Below are 17,040 nucleotides of genomic sequence, written 5' to 3' on the forward strand. Positions count from 1 at the left end.
TGGCCAGAAGTATGTATCGTCATTTTCTTTCCCCTTTTCTCATGTGACAGAATCACTCTATCATTTAACTTCTTTCTCCCAACTCAGTGTCTCTGACAAATACAAAAATACTTGGTTATCACAACACTTTCAAAGGCAGAAATGTGATAAAGAAGGAAGGTTGCGGGTGAGATTTCTACAGCTTGGTCCAGTGACATCCATAATTTCCATGGTTTCCAGATCTGAGTAACATTATAACTTCAGCAAACAAAATACCTAATGCCGTAAGGATATAGATTTTTATTATTATTATTATTTTTTCTTTATGACTTGTTTTGCTTTCTTATGCTTTAAAAGAAGGTGACTTAGTCCTGCCCTGCCGCTAGTTAATAGGAAGGTGACCATATGGGTGACAGAAGGACCACCTGCTCTTCTGGGTCAGCCAAACAGATGACCACTTTTTGATGCCCTTTTTTGATGCCTCAGTCCTAGCAGAGTCCTTGGCCCTCTGTGCACAGGGGAACTGCTGCAAAGAGATCTTTATCTGAACAGGAATGGGGTTGTGCATGTGTGTCCTTATTTACCATTTTCCAGTAGTAAACATGTGGACTGGGGGGAAAAACGATGACAGAGTTAAAATTCTGTTCACTGGAGATCTGTGAAAATGCAATTTTTAGTTAATCATTGGAAAACAAAATAAAACAAACAAATAAAAAAAATAGGGCACTGAAAACCAGGACAGGTACAGGACCAAATAAACAGATTGTAACTTCTCATTTCACAGCCTGTCCCTGGACAATAGTATTGAAATCAGATTTTATTCTTATTTTTAAGCCTATCTGACTTTGACAAACCAGGCTTGTCACTTATTCTTATTTTCTTTGCTTTGCTTTAACGGTATCTTTTTTCAGGGCAGTTATAGCTCTTCTAGATGTTTGGGATCATATTCTATTCACAAAGAGAAACTTCAAGCTTCTGCTCACCTATTAAAGACACAGAAAACTGTATTCCTTTCAAATACATTAAGAAAGTAGCAGTCTCTCTTCTTATAAAACTTAAGATTAAATCAGGCCAGTAAGTATGCAACATAGTTCTAAAACCCTTTTTCTTCCTAATATGACATCACTCCAAGTCATACAGCAATATCTAATTTCCTGAGTGAATGTCACTGTTAAACAATAATAGAATATAACAACTAGAGAAAAATAAAGATTTTATTGAATACTGTTCCCCTTGTACTTTTTGCAGCTTTTACCACTTCCCTAGCCTTTGTTTTGTCCACAAGCATTTTTTTAAAAAAAGGAAAAAAAAAAAAAAAGTCAGTTTGACACTTCAGTGCTCAGGGCAGGTCCTTCATACTGTCACAAGTAAAGAGGATTTTAACACAGTTCAGCAACAGTTCCTTGAGGTAAGCCTCTAGTTTTCTCAAAATTATAATGTTTTGAAATGCGTCATTTTTCATTAAAAAATGTTAAAAGTAAGATGAACTTGTCTAACACTGTTTCAAGTTCAAAAGTAAATCTTAATAGTGATCTAAGTCTGGTGCTACCACTTTTTTTAATACCCCTTCAGCTAATTGTAGGCAGATACTGGATACCTTTTCAAAAATATTTTCAAAAAGTTAAATGATCCTTGCTGTCTTAAATTCTCTCTGCCAGATATGTTTTCTAGGCCACTATATAGTTTAACACTTTTTCTCTGTATACTCTGCAGTGTCTCATGCCTCTTGAAGTAGATGGCCCAAATTTAAATTCTCTTTTCCAAATACAGACCTAACAGTGAACATGATAAGGAGGTTAAAATCTCTTACACTTGACAGACTTCTCTAATATAGCAGAGTGCACAGTTTGTTTTGTATGAACTGAGAGCATGCAGTTGGATCACGTTCAGATTGCCATCTGTTGTAACCCCAGGTTTCTTTCATAAGGATTTAGTTTTCTGATTTGGAAATATATACATATATATATATATATATATTTCAGGCAAAAAGTCACTACAGTAGGTTGACGTGCCATGGTTTCTATATATTTTGTAAATATGTAGAATAATGCTTTTTCCTTATCAAGTGGGGTCTAGAAATACTTCATATTACATAAGAAGATGTTTACCAATGCTTAAAGATTCTCTCTTTCAAAATCCTACCAAAAGTTTCTCTCTTGGCTTTGCACTCCTGTTTGCACATTTCCATTCATTGAAAAACATTAAAGTTTGCATATTCACCATTCATTCCTGGTTTTTGCATTAAGACCATCAGTTCTTGTAGTATAATTTCTACTATTAACTGAATACTCAGTCAGTTACTAGTAAATGAAATATTCTCAAATTTTTGGAGTGCTTTCAGCATGGTTACCAAGCACTTCTAACATAAATGCACTACTTTCCTTCATGTGAGTGAAATTCCTGGAGCTGTAGAGAAAGGACACAAGTGATTTATTTAAAAAAAAAAAAAAAAAAAAAAAAAAAAAAAAAAGAGAGAGAAAGAAAAAAAAAGAAAAAAAAGATGATCACATATAGTCTATGCAAAAATAATAATAATAATAATTTGAATTGGAATGAAAGAGAATCTAAATTAGTTAGCAATGTTTTCATTTTTTCTTAAGAAGAATATATAACTTTCAGCAGTCTAAGAATCTTTGTCTAGGACATATCAGTACCGACATGCCAATAATAAAATTTGTGTTTGGCATGTGTTATGAGGCCGTAATGTGCTCGGAGTAGTGATTCAGAGGGCAGAATAAGAGGTTTGTGTGATGTCTGCAGAGCTGACAAACAGTCCTGAATGTATATTCATCATGTATTAGTTACATTTTTTTTATATCCAAATATCTTTCTTATGCTGCAAGCTTCATGTATCAAAAGATATAAATCTTGGCCAGAATTTTCTGTTTTCTGTTCTTATGCAACAGAGATTTTACATTTTTAAATTTACTTTGGAAATTCTTGAAGTCCATCCAGTGAAGCAATCACAGAATCACAGAACTGCCAAGGTTGGAAGTGACTTCTGAAGATCGTTTAGTCTAACCCCTTTGTCAAGCAGGATCACCTAGAAGATATTGTCCAGGATGGCATCCAGGCGGGTTTTGAATAACTCCAGAGAAGGAGACCCCACAACCTGTCTGGGCAACATGTTCCAGTGCTCTTTCACCCTCATACTCAGCCAGAACCTCCTGTGCTTCTGTTTGTGCCCATTGCCTCTCGTTCTGTCACTTGGAACAATTGAAAAGAGACCAGCTCCATCATCTAGACACCCTCCCCCCGGATATTTATGTGCAATGATGTGGTCTCCCCTCAGTCTTCTCTTTTCCAGGCTAAATAGGCCCAGCTCTCTCAGTCTGTCCTCATACAACAGGTGCTCCAGTCCCCTCATCATCTCAGTAGCCCTCCTCTGAACTTACTACAGTAGCTCTATGTCCCTCTTGTACTGGGGAGCCCAGAACTGGACAAAATACTCCAACTGTGGCATCACCAGGAGAGAGGGATGACCACCTCCCTTGACCTTATGGCAACACTTCCAAATGCACCCCAGGATACCATTGGCCTTCTTGGCCACAATGGCACATTGCTGACTCAACTATGTTCAAATTAGGGTTAACAGCTACCCACAGAGATTAAAATGTAAAAAGATTTAATGATTCCTCTAATAATATAAAAGAGGGTCATTTACTTGTCAGGTTGGACTACTTAGATTTATGACATTTTACTGAATAAAACACAACCTTGGGAAGGGCAGAGAAGTGAAAAGGCAAAAAGACTTTACCATTATGAGGAATTAAGATAACAAGGATAGATAGTATAGTCTAGACTAGCCTTTAGTTTGGAGGGTTCGGGGAGTGGTAGAGAAGATGGCATTTTCACTATGGAAATTCTTTATTCTTCTTAAAATTAGTAACCTTCTAGCTTTCTTTAAAGGAAGAATTGGGGGGAGGAGTTCTCTTTTCCTTGAGACCCCAAAGTAAGGTAAATATTAAAATGTATGCCAAAGGTGCATTTGAAACAAGAATGTTAAGTCAGTGGAATAAAGGTGAAGTGTGTTTAATTGTAAGCAGACTGCTTCTAAAGTCAGAATATTTTAAGTAGACTAGTTTATTCTATATCTTTCATAAATTCCTTTAATCGGAACACTCTTAGCATGTATGACACGTTCAGAAACAAAAAGTAGACTACTGGTGTATAGTCTTCAAACCATCATGGTTTATACATCAGAAAAATTTTATCTGTGTGTCAGCCTTCTGGAAGAGGTGAACTGTAACAGAAGATTTTGAGTAACAAGATGTATATTTATGTTAAAGCCAGATGTCCACATTAAAATTGCCACAATAAATACATATACCTATCTTCAATAATACTTTTCATATCCCACCCTTATGTTGTAATATTAACACCTTAAGTGTTACCTTCACTATGCTTCATCTTCTCTGAACCATGTAAAAATAACAGAAAAAAATATACATTCTTTACTGCATTGGTTTTAGGTCTGGTGTCTTTCCTACAAACACTAAAGTTCTCAGTGTTTTGGCTTCATTTCCCTCAATGAAAGTAAGCGCAAACCTCTGTGCAGTTTTACCTAGAACTATTCTGCACTTCTGAATCAATTCCAGGCACTGAAACATTCAATGCACTTTGCATTTTTTAGAAAGATTATCACACACACATACACACACACACACACACACACACAAAAATCCTTAGGTTATGCAGGTCCACCCTGTGATGTTATTATTCTTTTAATTTGTACATTTCTGGAAGAATGGTGTCCTAGACCATATAAGGCTTCATGTTGAATATTATTACTAATTATTAATCTGCAGTTGTTCTCATTTTAAACATGCTGTTAAGTGCTGAAAATCTGGCCTGCCTTTACAGTATACTTTTCAAAAACAGACAGGCATTGGTATCTGTGTCCTTGTATTTGGTCTACCATTCTTTATAATGTTGGTGAATGTAGATGTGTTCTGGTAGGCCTGTGAAAATAATTTATTCTTGATTAAAGAATAGATGGAAAAGTTGGGTGATTTGATTGGATAAATGAGGTAATTTGGACAGGGTAATATGTCGACAATGTCTGTTCATGTGACCCGTGGACTTCCCTTTGTCATCCTATGCCTGAGAATATATGAAGGGGGCTGGGAAGGCAAAGGGACGTTCAACTGTCATCACTGGCATCTTCTCTGACCATTGCACCATCATCAAATGCATTGGAATTCTCATTTGCTTCAGATTTTTCCTTCATATTCTGTGCAGCCCTAGGTGCATTTTCATAACTACATAGCTAGGGAGATGTGGGTACAGATTTCCTTCTAGGGCTGGGAATCTGCTGTAAATTGGACTTCAGTGAAACCTGAGGAAACTTCAGAACTGTTTGAAGCTTGACTGGTATCAAGGTTTGTTAGAGATCAGAAACATGGGCCTTTTTCATTGAAAGCTTTGTGATGCTGGTAGATCAGGCACTGGAGCCAAAAATATCTCAGAAAATTCTGAGAAAGCACATACAGGTTAAAAATTGTTCTTGAGGAACAGATAAATAATTAATAGAGCAGAAAAGGATCTATGTATTCCTCTAATAAACCTGATTTTCATCAGATGTGTTTGTTGAAAACATATTTGTTCTCATATAATTGATATACAGGCAAAAACAAATTGGTCACTTTAAGTCTATTGTCAGAAATTTTAGATTTACTGAATTCACTGCAAAGATCAGAATAAAGACATAAATCTAAGTAGCAGAAATTTTGTGGGGTGAATACTCTCGAGAAAAATTTCTGCTCTTCATTTTCCAGAATAGGTGTGAAAGGAGAGATGATTTTCAGACATAGCATCCATATGTTGACAAATATGCAAAATATAACAAGGAAAAACCCCTCAATCTGTAATCTGAGGCAGTGTAAAATTTGGTTATGTTACTGTGATACCTTTTATAAAGTGATGACTATAATATATGGTGGTGCTCATATCCAAAGGAACCAGAGAAGGTGTGAAGGAAGAGAAGACTGTGAAAATTCCTAAACTGTAATTGTTCCTGAATCTCTTAGGTCATTAACTACAGCTGGTGAACTCTGATAAAAGCAAAACAAGTTAAGTTCTGTTGTACTGGCCTACTAAATATACTAAATGTGTAGAATTTGAAAACTAAATGTGTAGAATTTGAAAACATAGGGTACATTTTAACTGAAATCTGTTAAGGTTCTTCTACTTTGAACTTAGCACAAGCTTTGAACTAAATATTGCCATCCTGCAGAAAGCAACCAAATGGGTTATTACTGGGTTGTGAGACTCAGAAATCCCAAGGTTTAGTTTCAGATTTAGTTTTTTAGTTTCTGAGATTTAGGTGTTTTTTAGTGTCTTGCCTCTTTTGAGACTCTTAGCTTTCTAAGTTTTCTGTCCTTTTCCAAAGACAAGAATGAAAAGTGAAAGAGGGTTTCATTCATTTTTCCATCATTTTTTCTTATTGCCAGTTTTTAAGATCAAGTCCATATTAAATGAAGATATGTTCCAGGTGCTGGATGCATAAACTTGTCTGTCAATGCCACATCTGGTAGGTGTATAGATGTCAGTGACCATCAGTTTTGCTCCACACCAGGTTTACCACTCCCAAATGTCTTATATAGCATGAAGAACATGTTCCCCACAATTTGTGAACTCTAAAAATTAAGAGGAGGAGACCTACAGATGTTCTATCATATAGTTTTCTGAAATCCAGTTTGGTTGCACAAAAACCTGCAACATGTTACACAATAACATATTTTCTGCAAATATTTGTCCCTAGAAAAAAAATCTTCATTTTGGAGTAGGTGCATCTACAGGATGTTTTGCTGACTTGTGTGTAACTGTAATGGGAATAGTAGGCAAACCTTTATTATTTCCATTCAGCTGTCAGTCTAATCTTGAGGTTGCTCTTTAGTAACCGAGACACTGTAGCTGTAGGCATCCAGAAAATGACTGGAGAGAGAGTGACTAATACACTATAGAATAATTGAATCATAGAATGTCATGGCTTAGAAGGGACCTTAATGACCATCTACACCTTTAGTCACAGGCCCCAACATAGTCACGGGCCCCAATACCCCAGGCAAACCCAAATAATTACTAAATTCTCCAGCTAAAATTTACAAGTAGAAAAAGCAAGTAGGTCTATGGGAAGCCTAGACCAGCATTTCTTGCCTAATAGTAGAGAAAGTGTGACCTATATCTGCCACTACCCAATGTTAAGAAGCAGAAATTAGACACATTTCTCTCAGGGATATTGAAGAGAAAAAACATCTCAGGATGGTGGTTTTGTTTTTGGTTTTTGTGGTGGTGGTGGTGGTTTTGTGTTGGTTTTGTGTGTTTTTTTCTTCACTGATCTCAGGGGTGAACTTAGAAGTTGTATATAACCTACTGGTATGTTCCAGTTATTTTTATAAACACACTTATGTACATGAGAAATAAATTTATTTAGCAGTAAATAAGTCATTTTATTCATTTGTTGGTCTACAAAGCAATGGATAACCCATGTTCAGCTCTTCGTTAAAAGAATTAGTAATCATTCATAGGGCTGCTATAGATTATTTATAGATATGTTCACAGTCTAAAATATTAATGCTTTTTTGAGAAATGAGAAAAAAAGTAAGGCTTCTGTAAAACATGATTTATTAAATCTCTTTTCACACTGCATTGAGTATTAGGCAAAGTATTTCTTTGCTTGCTTTTCCATATTCATTCATTTCTCCTTGGTTATTGTTTTAACCTATATATTTATGCAGTACTCCTCTGCCAAGGGGAAAATGGAATTATTTTTCTGTATAATAACATTAAGTCCTACAAGTTGCCACTCGCGCATTACAGAATGAATGTTCTGGTATGTACATACCCATGTGGAATCACAGTTGCCAAAAAGTCTCTCAGTGGCTCTGTTGCTGGCCGCAAAAGTAATAACACAGTAATAAAGCTTCAGGTTGGTTGCATAAAAATTCTGCATTATATTGCAGTCTGCTTTACAATATTACACCAACCTTATCCACAATAACTGACTCTGTGAAACTTACCAGTCTTGTCTTTTCTTGTCTTGTCTCTAAGCTATGCTTACAGACTTAAGTGCACTAAATAAAAGTTATTATTTTAGAAATTAAGACAGGGATGTACTTCAGAGTACTCACAGGTCTTCTGTACTATTTCTTATTTTTGGTAGAATGGATACACAAAATGGAAATAAAAATAGTGTTTTGTCTGTTTTCTGTTAGTTAGGTCATGAGAATCTACCTTTCTTTTTGTATTTAGAGCAGGGAGGCTAGGACATCAGTATGTTACATGAGGACCTTAGTAAATGACACTTCTTTGACAGCCAGAAATCTCATTCTGAGCTCAATCTAAAACAATGGCCAATATCTATCTATTATTGTGAATAAATTGTTGTGTTTGTTTTTTTTTTTTTTTTTTTTAATATTTTTTATCCTTTCCTAATGAGCTTGATGTCATGGTGATATTCAGACATATTCTTTCACTCTTCAGCACACTAAAGAAAATGAGCCAAGCTCACTTATAAAGTTGTCTTAAGATGGGTAGGTCTTAGCTACACACATAGTTCTGCATGAAATTACGTGAGTGGCTGTGGTAATTTTACCGTGCTAGAGAGCTGAACTCCACAACCACTCTCTCACTCCCCCTCCTAAGAAGAGGAGGGGAAGAAGGAAGAAGTAAAGGAAAGAACAACTCATGGGCTGAGGTACGGATAATTTAATTAAAGGGAAAATTTATTATTAAAGAAAGATTATTAGATATTTAGATGTAGAGCTTAGGGATGTGGTTTAGTGGGGACTGCTAGCGTTAGGTCAGAGGTTGGACTCGATGATCTTGAGGTCTCTTCCAACCTAGAAATTCTGTGATTCTGTGATTCTGTGATTAATTAAACAATTTAACTAAAGGGAAAAAAAGTTAAAGGGGAAAAGGGAGGGAAAAGGGGGAAAAAAAAAAAAAAAAAAGGTTGTGTGGAAGTGCAGAGGAAAGAATTTACTCTCTGCTTCCCACAAATGAGTGATGCTTGACTACGTTCTTGAAGCCGAACCTCAATGTATGTAGCCACCCCTCCCTTCTTCTTCATTTTTCCACCTTTTATTGCTGAGTGTGACATGATATGGTATGAAATATCCCTTTAGTTGGTTTAGGTCAGCTGCCCTGGAGACATGCCTTTCTCACTTTTTGCCCACCCCTGCTACGGGCCTGCATCTTGGCTGTGGAGAAACTGTCCCAAAGGCTTCACGACCTCATAGAATGAGCACATCTCTCCTCATCCAGACAGAGTGATATTTCAGCCATGGAGGGTTAGAGAGAGTCCTGATGCTGTGCTAGCACTGCTCAGCAGCAGACACAACACTGGTGTGATACCACTGCTGTTCTAGCTACACATGCAGAGCACAGCACTGTAATAAATGGCTAAGTCCCAAATAGAATTACAATCAAAGTTTACAATTTATTAAATGAATAGAGGTAAGCAAACAGTGCTGGCTGCACTTAGTCTCTGCTCCACGAAGACGCACACAAGTTACATCAGGTGGCTAGTTTTTATGCTCCTAGGCTAATACATATTCATTACTACTTCTAGAAAAGGCAGGGTTATTATAATTAGTTCCCAGAATCCAAACCCTCCCACTGGCTAATGCGTATCAGTCTCTGGTGGTCCCTCTGGGGGTCTCTCGTGCTGAAGGCTTGTAGTCTTCCTCCCAGGCTTTTTCATTGTCCGTCTCCTTTGTCCACCTTGGCCAGATGTCAGAGACTTGCACAGCGTCCCATGCAAGCTTTGTCTTTTAGCCATCCTTCAGCTTTTCCCTTCTCCTTAATCTCTTGGCCACATATCAAGAGACTTGCATAGTGTCCCATGCAATAGTCATAATAGTTAGCAGCTATTCTGAAACCCCTTTGTTCTCTTATCCCCTAGCCCCAGGCCTCAATGTTAACCCTTCAAATCCCCTATTGACATGAACTGCTGGACCATACGTTTGCAAGATACAAGAACTATATACATTAACCACTCTGTTTTTCTTAGAATTGTGGTTGTACAAGGGTATGTAAGATAGAAGGTCACATTTCATCATATCATGCAGCCCTAGCATTGTTCCATATTGACACGAATCAGATGAACACATTTCACAGCACTGTATGGGCTGCTGCAGGGAAAGTTAATATCCCAGCCAGACCCAGTACAGTGGCTTACATGCTGGCAATGATGTATCCAAATTTCCTTCTGTATTCTTATATTTCAGGACCTAAGCTACCTTCTTCAAAGACATGCAACACCAATGATATATCCTGTGATCAGCTTTATCACACCTTTCTATTTTCCAGTATTCCCTCCTAAAGACTTCCCAGTTTACAGTAGATTTTATTAATCCCCAGATAATAGGTACTTTGCATCTTGCACTATGAACTTCCTACATTTCTATTACTCAATCCATTATGTCATTCAGCCACCCTTTTTGCAAAGGTTACTTCTTAATTTTGTCTTATCAGAGCCTTTTTGTCTTATCAAATCACTTCTACTTCCTGTTCTAAAGTCATCAATAATGATGATAGGATGATTGCAAATTTTTTATGAAACTCTTGGTACTAGACTTTCTTATACAATGCTACTCCTTAGTAAATTATATACTTTCACAATTTTTTCATTTTTATTCAGTTTGTTTACATATATATATATATATTTACATATATATATTATGCCTATATATATATATATACATATATATATACATATATATATATATACATATATATATGTATATATATATATATACATATATATATATATATGCCTATATATATATATATATAGGCATAATAGCAAATACTTTACAAAATGCAACCTTTGTTAGAGTTAGGCTTTAAAAAAAAAAAAAAAAAAAAAAAACTGTTTTTTTATTTATCAGTAATGAAATCAGCTTAGGGATATGGTTTAGTGGAGGGCTGTTAGCGTTAGGTTGGAGGTTGGACTCGATGACCTTGAGGTCTCTTCCAACCTAGAAAATTCTGTGATTCTGTGATTCTGTGAAATAAAATGGATCATTCTAGTTATATTCCATAGAAAAATACTACACTTCTGAAGAGAACATTGATGTAAAATTTCAGTGAATTGTGTGCCTCCTAGACAGTTATCACAGTAGATCAGTCTTTAGAGAAAGGGTCGATGAACCAAGAACAGTGAAGGGAGATCTTTATTCTACTAACACAAATCTTAAAAAAAAATAAGATTTTTTTTAAATAAAATAAAATAAAATATTTTTTTTATTTTATTTTTATAAAATAAAAAAAAATCAACAGAAGAAAAAATACTAAAAGCATCTGCTATATGATACATTTTATATAAAGAAAAGCTTCATAAGTATTGGTAGAAATTTCATAAAACTTGGTGACTTTGACATTCTAGCCAGACCACTAGAAATAAAACAATTCCTTATTTTACATTAAAATCTTAACCGAAGAGTGACTCATCAGCCACTATGTGATTACACTGGGATATTCCTTAAATAAAAGCATTCAAGTCAGTTAATTTAATTTTTACTCATCATCTGTTAGCAATTTCCATACTACAAAGTTTTCTTATACTAGACATAAATATAAACAGCATTTCTTTTGTCATCTAGTGGCAAAGGAAAACCTAGGCAGATTTGTGAATTGAGGTTCTCTGATGAAAACTCAAGTGCAAACAGATTTATTATATTATTGATATGATGTGGAATAAAACCATATTATCTGTAAGACTCTCGGGAATTATTTTTATTATATTTAATATTTAGAATGCTGTCTTAAGAGTTATGATTTTATAAATGATAAAAATTAATGAGTAAGTCAAATAAATAAGTAACCCAAATTTGCCCATCTAAAGTCATCCTTAACTTAAATACTTTAAAGTTAAAGGAAGTACACAAAGGTAGTTTAACCCCTCACAGTTATAATTTACTCCTTTGAATCAACATTCCTAACTTCTATTTCTCATTTAATTCCACTCTTATAAGCTATTTCTTCACTAATGTCTTTGAAAATAATTCAACAACCTATAAATGATTAGGTAGAGCAGCTATCACGGTAAGTCTTAATATTGATAAAAAATAAAAAAATAATAAAATAAAAACAGTGAGTTCTGTGGAAATCATTCTGTTAAATGTCTTGTTATGTTCTACCCTTTTACCTCTCTTTTATTAGCCGGGATTTTATAACTCTGCTTACAGTCTTCGTACTGTAAAAACACACTACGTAACTTAAAAAAAAAAAAAAAAAAGTCTTTGTCAAGAAAAAAGTGACAAGCATAAAAGTTTTTCAGTCAAATAAAACACAAGCCTAGTGTCAAAATGTTTTTCTCTAAATTCACAAGGCTTTCATGTCAAAGTCTATTCTGTCAATTTTGTAGAGCTCTCCCATCTAACTATATAACAAATTTTGGAAAAAAAAAAAAAAAAATCACTCCTCTGGTTCAGCACAAGTTCAGCTCTCTCAGTTGCACTGTCCAGTGTGAGGTCTGCAGCACAAGTAACATGCCAGAAAATTTGAAGTGATTTTGGAGGACTGTGAGACCAACTAGAATTAGAAAATAAGTGTTTCATTGGCTTGTAACATGTATTATTATTTTGTCAAGGAGAAGGTTATAGGACCATCCAGCTGCACCCTTAAAATATGCAGTAAGAAAACAAAATTACCATGGTAGGGATTATTTTGAATCTCCAAGCAAAGCTACTGGAAGAACCAATGACTGAAAACTGACACCATGCAAAATCTAGATCACAAGAAAACTACTGTGTTCTGAATCAGAACATGTTAGAAATAATTGTGGTAGCTTCTCTATTCTTTCAAAAAAAGATTTGATCTTTTAAAAAATAAATAAAGAAAATTATGGTCTATTTCAGCCATGCATATGGCACTTAAAACAGAAAATAAATTTATAAAATCCTTTTCTTTTCTCTTTTTTTTTTAATTTTTATTTTTTATTTATTTATGTGATGAAACAGACCAGGTGACTACACCGGTCTCTCCTGTCCTTAAAAGCTATGATTTTCTGAATGGCATTTTCTCTAACATGACACTGTAGAGTCACAGTCCAGTAATTTAAGTTTGATATTTTTTTTCTGTGTTCTGTTACATTTTGTTTGCTTTTCTGACTTTGTTTGTTGTTATTGTTGTTGTTGTTGTTGTTTTTATTGGTTCTTGTTGTTCCTTTTGTTTGGTTGGTTGGTTTTGTTTCTTTCTTTCTTTTACTCCAGGAATTGGTCAGGGGGTTCCAGTGGTGGCCCTCATTGTAGAAGGAGGTCCCAATGTTATCTCTATCGTTCTGGAGTACCTGCGAGACACGCCTCCTGTTCCTGTTGTGATTTGTGATGGCAGCGGTCGGGCATCTGACATCCTTGCCTTTGGTCACAAATATTCTGAAGAAGGAGGGTGAGTCATTTCCTCATGAGAGCATTTTTTCTACCAATTTGGTGATAACATAGAGCCCAAAACACTATTGGAAAAATAGTTCTGAAACTAATCCAGTCCTCACATGGCTTTTTCTGTCATTGACATGAGTAAAGCATTGAATGTACCCAGTCCAAAAAAAGCTAAAGTAACACTAAGGAAAATCTACAGAATAAAATAATCAGAGATTTAGAGACTCTATCATATGGTTAGAATATTATAGTGCCGTGAAATGCAGCATGTGGACAGGTAAAACATATGTTTCTTGAAATCACAACTCAAAGGATTCACTCAAAAGACATGCAAAATTATTTTCATTGTATTCAAAACTGTCTCTGACAAGTTATGTCATTGTAACAGTGTACTGCCATCCTCTGGTTTCATTCCTACATAAATCACCACATGAATCCCAAATGTTCATAATCTCAGTGGGATTTGCCTTGCACTTTAGGCATGACTCTGCACACCTGCCTATATTTACACAACTGCTTGTGCACTGATCTGCATTTGTGCTGTCCTGCCTTTCTTTGCAGACTCAAGGTGCAGCAAGGATAATATTTAGCTTTTATTATAGAAAATTCAAGTGTGTTTTTGTTGAATCAGGCTGTAAGTATTCTTTCCAACTTCTAAAGTGCATGTTAATACTGCATGCCTAAAACATGTTTTTTGTTTGGTTAGTTGTTTGTGTTTTTTTTTTTCCCTCTACCACAAAAATATGTATGCAACCATGGAATCATGGAATGATTGAGGTTGAAAGCAATCTTTGGAGGTCATGTGGTCCAACTGCCCTGCTCAGGCAGTTGGCTACAGCATGCTGCCCCTGACCATGTCCAGACAGCCTTAGAGCATCGCCAAGGATGATGGCTCCACAACTGTCTGAGCAATATGTGTCAGTGTTCCATGACCCTCAAAGCTTCTTTGTGATATTCAAATGGAGCCTCCAGTATTTAAGTTTATGTCCATTGCTTCTTGTTCTGTCACTGGGCACCACTTGAAAGAGCCTAACTCCATGTTCTTAACACCCTCTTTCCACGTATTTATATGCATTCATAAGATCCCCCCCCGAGCGGCCTTCTCTTCTGTAGGCTAACCAGTCCCAGCTCTCTTAGCCTTTTCTCATAGGAGAGATACTCCAGTCCCTTCATCATCTTTGTGGTCCTTTCCTGGACTCTCTCTAGTACATCCATGTCTTATTTGTCCTGGGGATCCCAGAGATGGACACAGTACTCTGGGTGTGGTCTCACCAGTGCTGAGTAGAGGGGAAGGATCACTTCCCTTGCCATGCTGGAAACATCCCTCCTAATGCAGCCAGGAATAGCATTGATCTTACTTGCTGCAAAGACACATTTCTGGCTCATGATCAGTTTGGTGACAACCAGAGCTCCCAGAACATTTTCTGCCAGACTGCTTTCCAGCTGGGGGACCCTTAACATGTACCTGGGGCTGTTTCTCTTCATCTATGGGACCTTTCACTTATCCTTGCAGAGAGGGGTTCCTATCAGCCAATTTCTCCAGCCTGTCCAGGTCCCTCAGGATGGCAGCGCAACTACCTGGCATATCAGCTACTTCTCTCAGTATTGTGTCATCAGCAAACTTGCTGAGCCTCATCATCCAGATAATTAGTTAAGACATTAAACAGGACCAGAAACAGTACAGACTTCTGGGGTACACCACTAGTTACTGGACTCTTGCTGGACTTTGAGACACTGTTTCTATCCACTGAGCCTGGCCATTCAGTTTTCAATCCACCTCACTGAATGACTACCCAGTCCATACATCAACTGGTCTATGAGAACCTTCAGGGAAACAGTTTCAAAGGCCTTGCTGAAGTCTAGGTAGACAATATCATCTTCTTTCTCTCATTCATCAGGCTGTTTATTTAACTTATCAAGTTGGTCAAACATGACTTCCCCTTACTAAATCCATGCTGACTATTTCTAAGGACTTTTTTATCCGTCAAGTGCCTGGAAATTGTTTTCAAGATGAGATGTTCTGTAATTTTCTCAGGGATTGAAGTGAGGCTGACAGGGCTGTAGGTCCCTGGGTCCTCCTTCTTGTATTGTTTGGAGATAGGAATGACATTTGCCTTCTGCCAGTACTCAGGCACTATTCTCAGTCACCATATCATCCAAAGATTATTAAGAGTGCCCTCATAATGACATCAGCCAACTCCTACAGTACTCATGGGTACACCCCATTAGTGTCCATGGACTAATTCAATTTGCTTAAGTATCCCACCAAGGATATATCTTTCTTCATCCAGGTTTTTACCCACGGGTCTGTTGCCCCTGGGATTCTTCAAGGCTAGTTTTGCTAATAAATACTGAAGCAGAGAAGACAGTCAGTACCTCAGACTTTTCCAGATCCTGTGCCACCAGGGCCTCTACCAATTCAACAATGGGCCCACATTTTTCTAGCCTTCTTTCTGTCAGCAGGGTAGTTGCAGAACCCTTCTTGTTGACTTTGACACCTTTTGCCATGTTCAATTTCTGCTGGGCTTTGGCCTTCTTAACTTCATCTACATACACTTTGGGAGTGTCTCTGCATTTCTGTCTACCTCTATCTTCTTTATACTTCTTTTCATGTTTGAGTTTTGCCAGTAGATCCTTGTTATCCATGCAGGTCTCCTAGCATTTTTCCCTAACCATTCCCAATGGCCATTTCCTGATCATTAAGATGGACCACTCTTGAGCTTGGAGGAGATGATCTTTGAATGTTAACCAGTTTTCTCTTCCCTCCAGGCCTTACCCTATGGGACTCATTTAGGCAGATTCCTGAAAAGAATCAGCTAGTCTTAAGTCAGGGTTTTGATCTTGTTTTTCTTGCCTTGCTCCATCTTCTCAGAGTCCTGAATTTCACCATGCCATAGTCACTGGAGCTAAGGCTGCCTTTGACCTTCACCTTCTCAACAAGTACCACCTTGCTGGTGAGCATGAGGTCTGCCAGAGCACCTTTTCTCATTAGTTCTTCTCTCAGAAAGTTGTCAATTATCTCCAGGAACCCCTGGATTACTTATGCTCTTCTGTGTTGTCCATCCAGCAGATATCAGGGTGATTGAAGATCTCCATGTGGTCCAGGGTCTGCAAATATGAGTTTGCTCCTAGCCGTCTGTAGACGGCCTCATCTGTTTGTTTCTCCAGGTCACACAGCCTGTAATGGATACCCACTACAATTTCACCCTTACCTGTGCTCTCTTCAGCTCTGGTCTGGCTCATCATCCACTTGCAGGTAAAGTTCCATGTGTTCCAGCTACACTCTAACAGAAACAGCAGAATCACCTCCTCATCTTCCCAGCCTGTCTTCCCTAAAGAGACTGTATCCCTTCACTGCAGCATTCCAGTCATGGGAGCCACCCCATCACTTCTCCATGATCCCAACATCGTAGGCTTGCAACTGCACACAGATCTAGCTCATTATGTTTATTCCATATGCAACATGCATTAGTGTACAGGCATTTCAGAGAGGCATCCTGGCATGCTGATTTCCCAATAAGTACTTAGGGGATTTCTTCATTGATGCCCTGAAGAAACTTCCTTGCTTAAATAGAACTGTTAGAGATGACCCTCTTTAAGCATTGTTTTGATAATTTTATGATCCTTTCCTGTCAAATGACTCCAGGCCCTTTGTCCATCAATGTCATCCATCACT

The 17,040-nt window shown here is 37.0% G+C and overlaps 1 protein-coding gene across 1 annotated transcript in view; it reads left to right on the top strand.

Annotated features, from left to right (window-relative positions):
• Nucleotides 1-17,040, top strand: part of TRPM3 (transient receptor potential cation channel subfamily M member 3) — a gene marked incomplete at its 5' end in the record, with an annotated part of 447,240 nt that overhangs the window by 320,022 nt on the left and 110,178 nt on the right. The window contains 1 exon segment of the mRNA XM_084503856.1: nucleotides 13,200-13,374. Within this exon segment, the coding sequence (XP_084359982.1) occupies nucleotides 13,200-13,374 (175 nt within the window).

Source organism: Aythya ferina, assembly GCF_964211825.1.
Source record: "Aythya ferina genome assembly, chromosome: Z".
In the NCBI taxonomy this organism is placed as follows: Eukaryota; Metazoa; Chordata; class Aves; order Anseriformes; family Anatidae; genus Aythya; species Aythya ferina.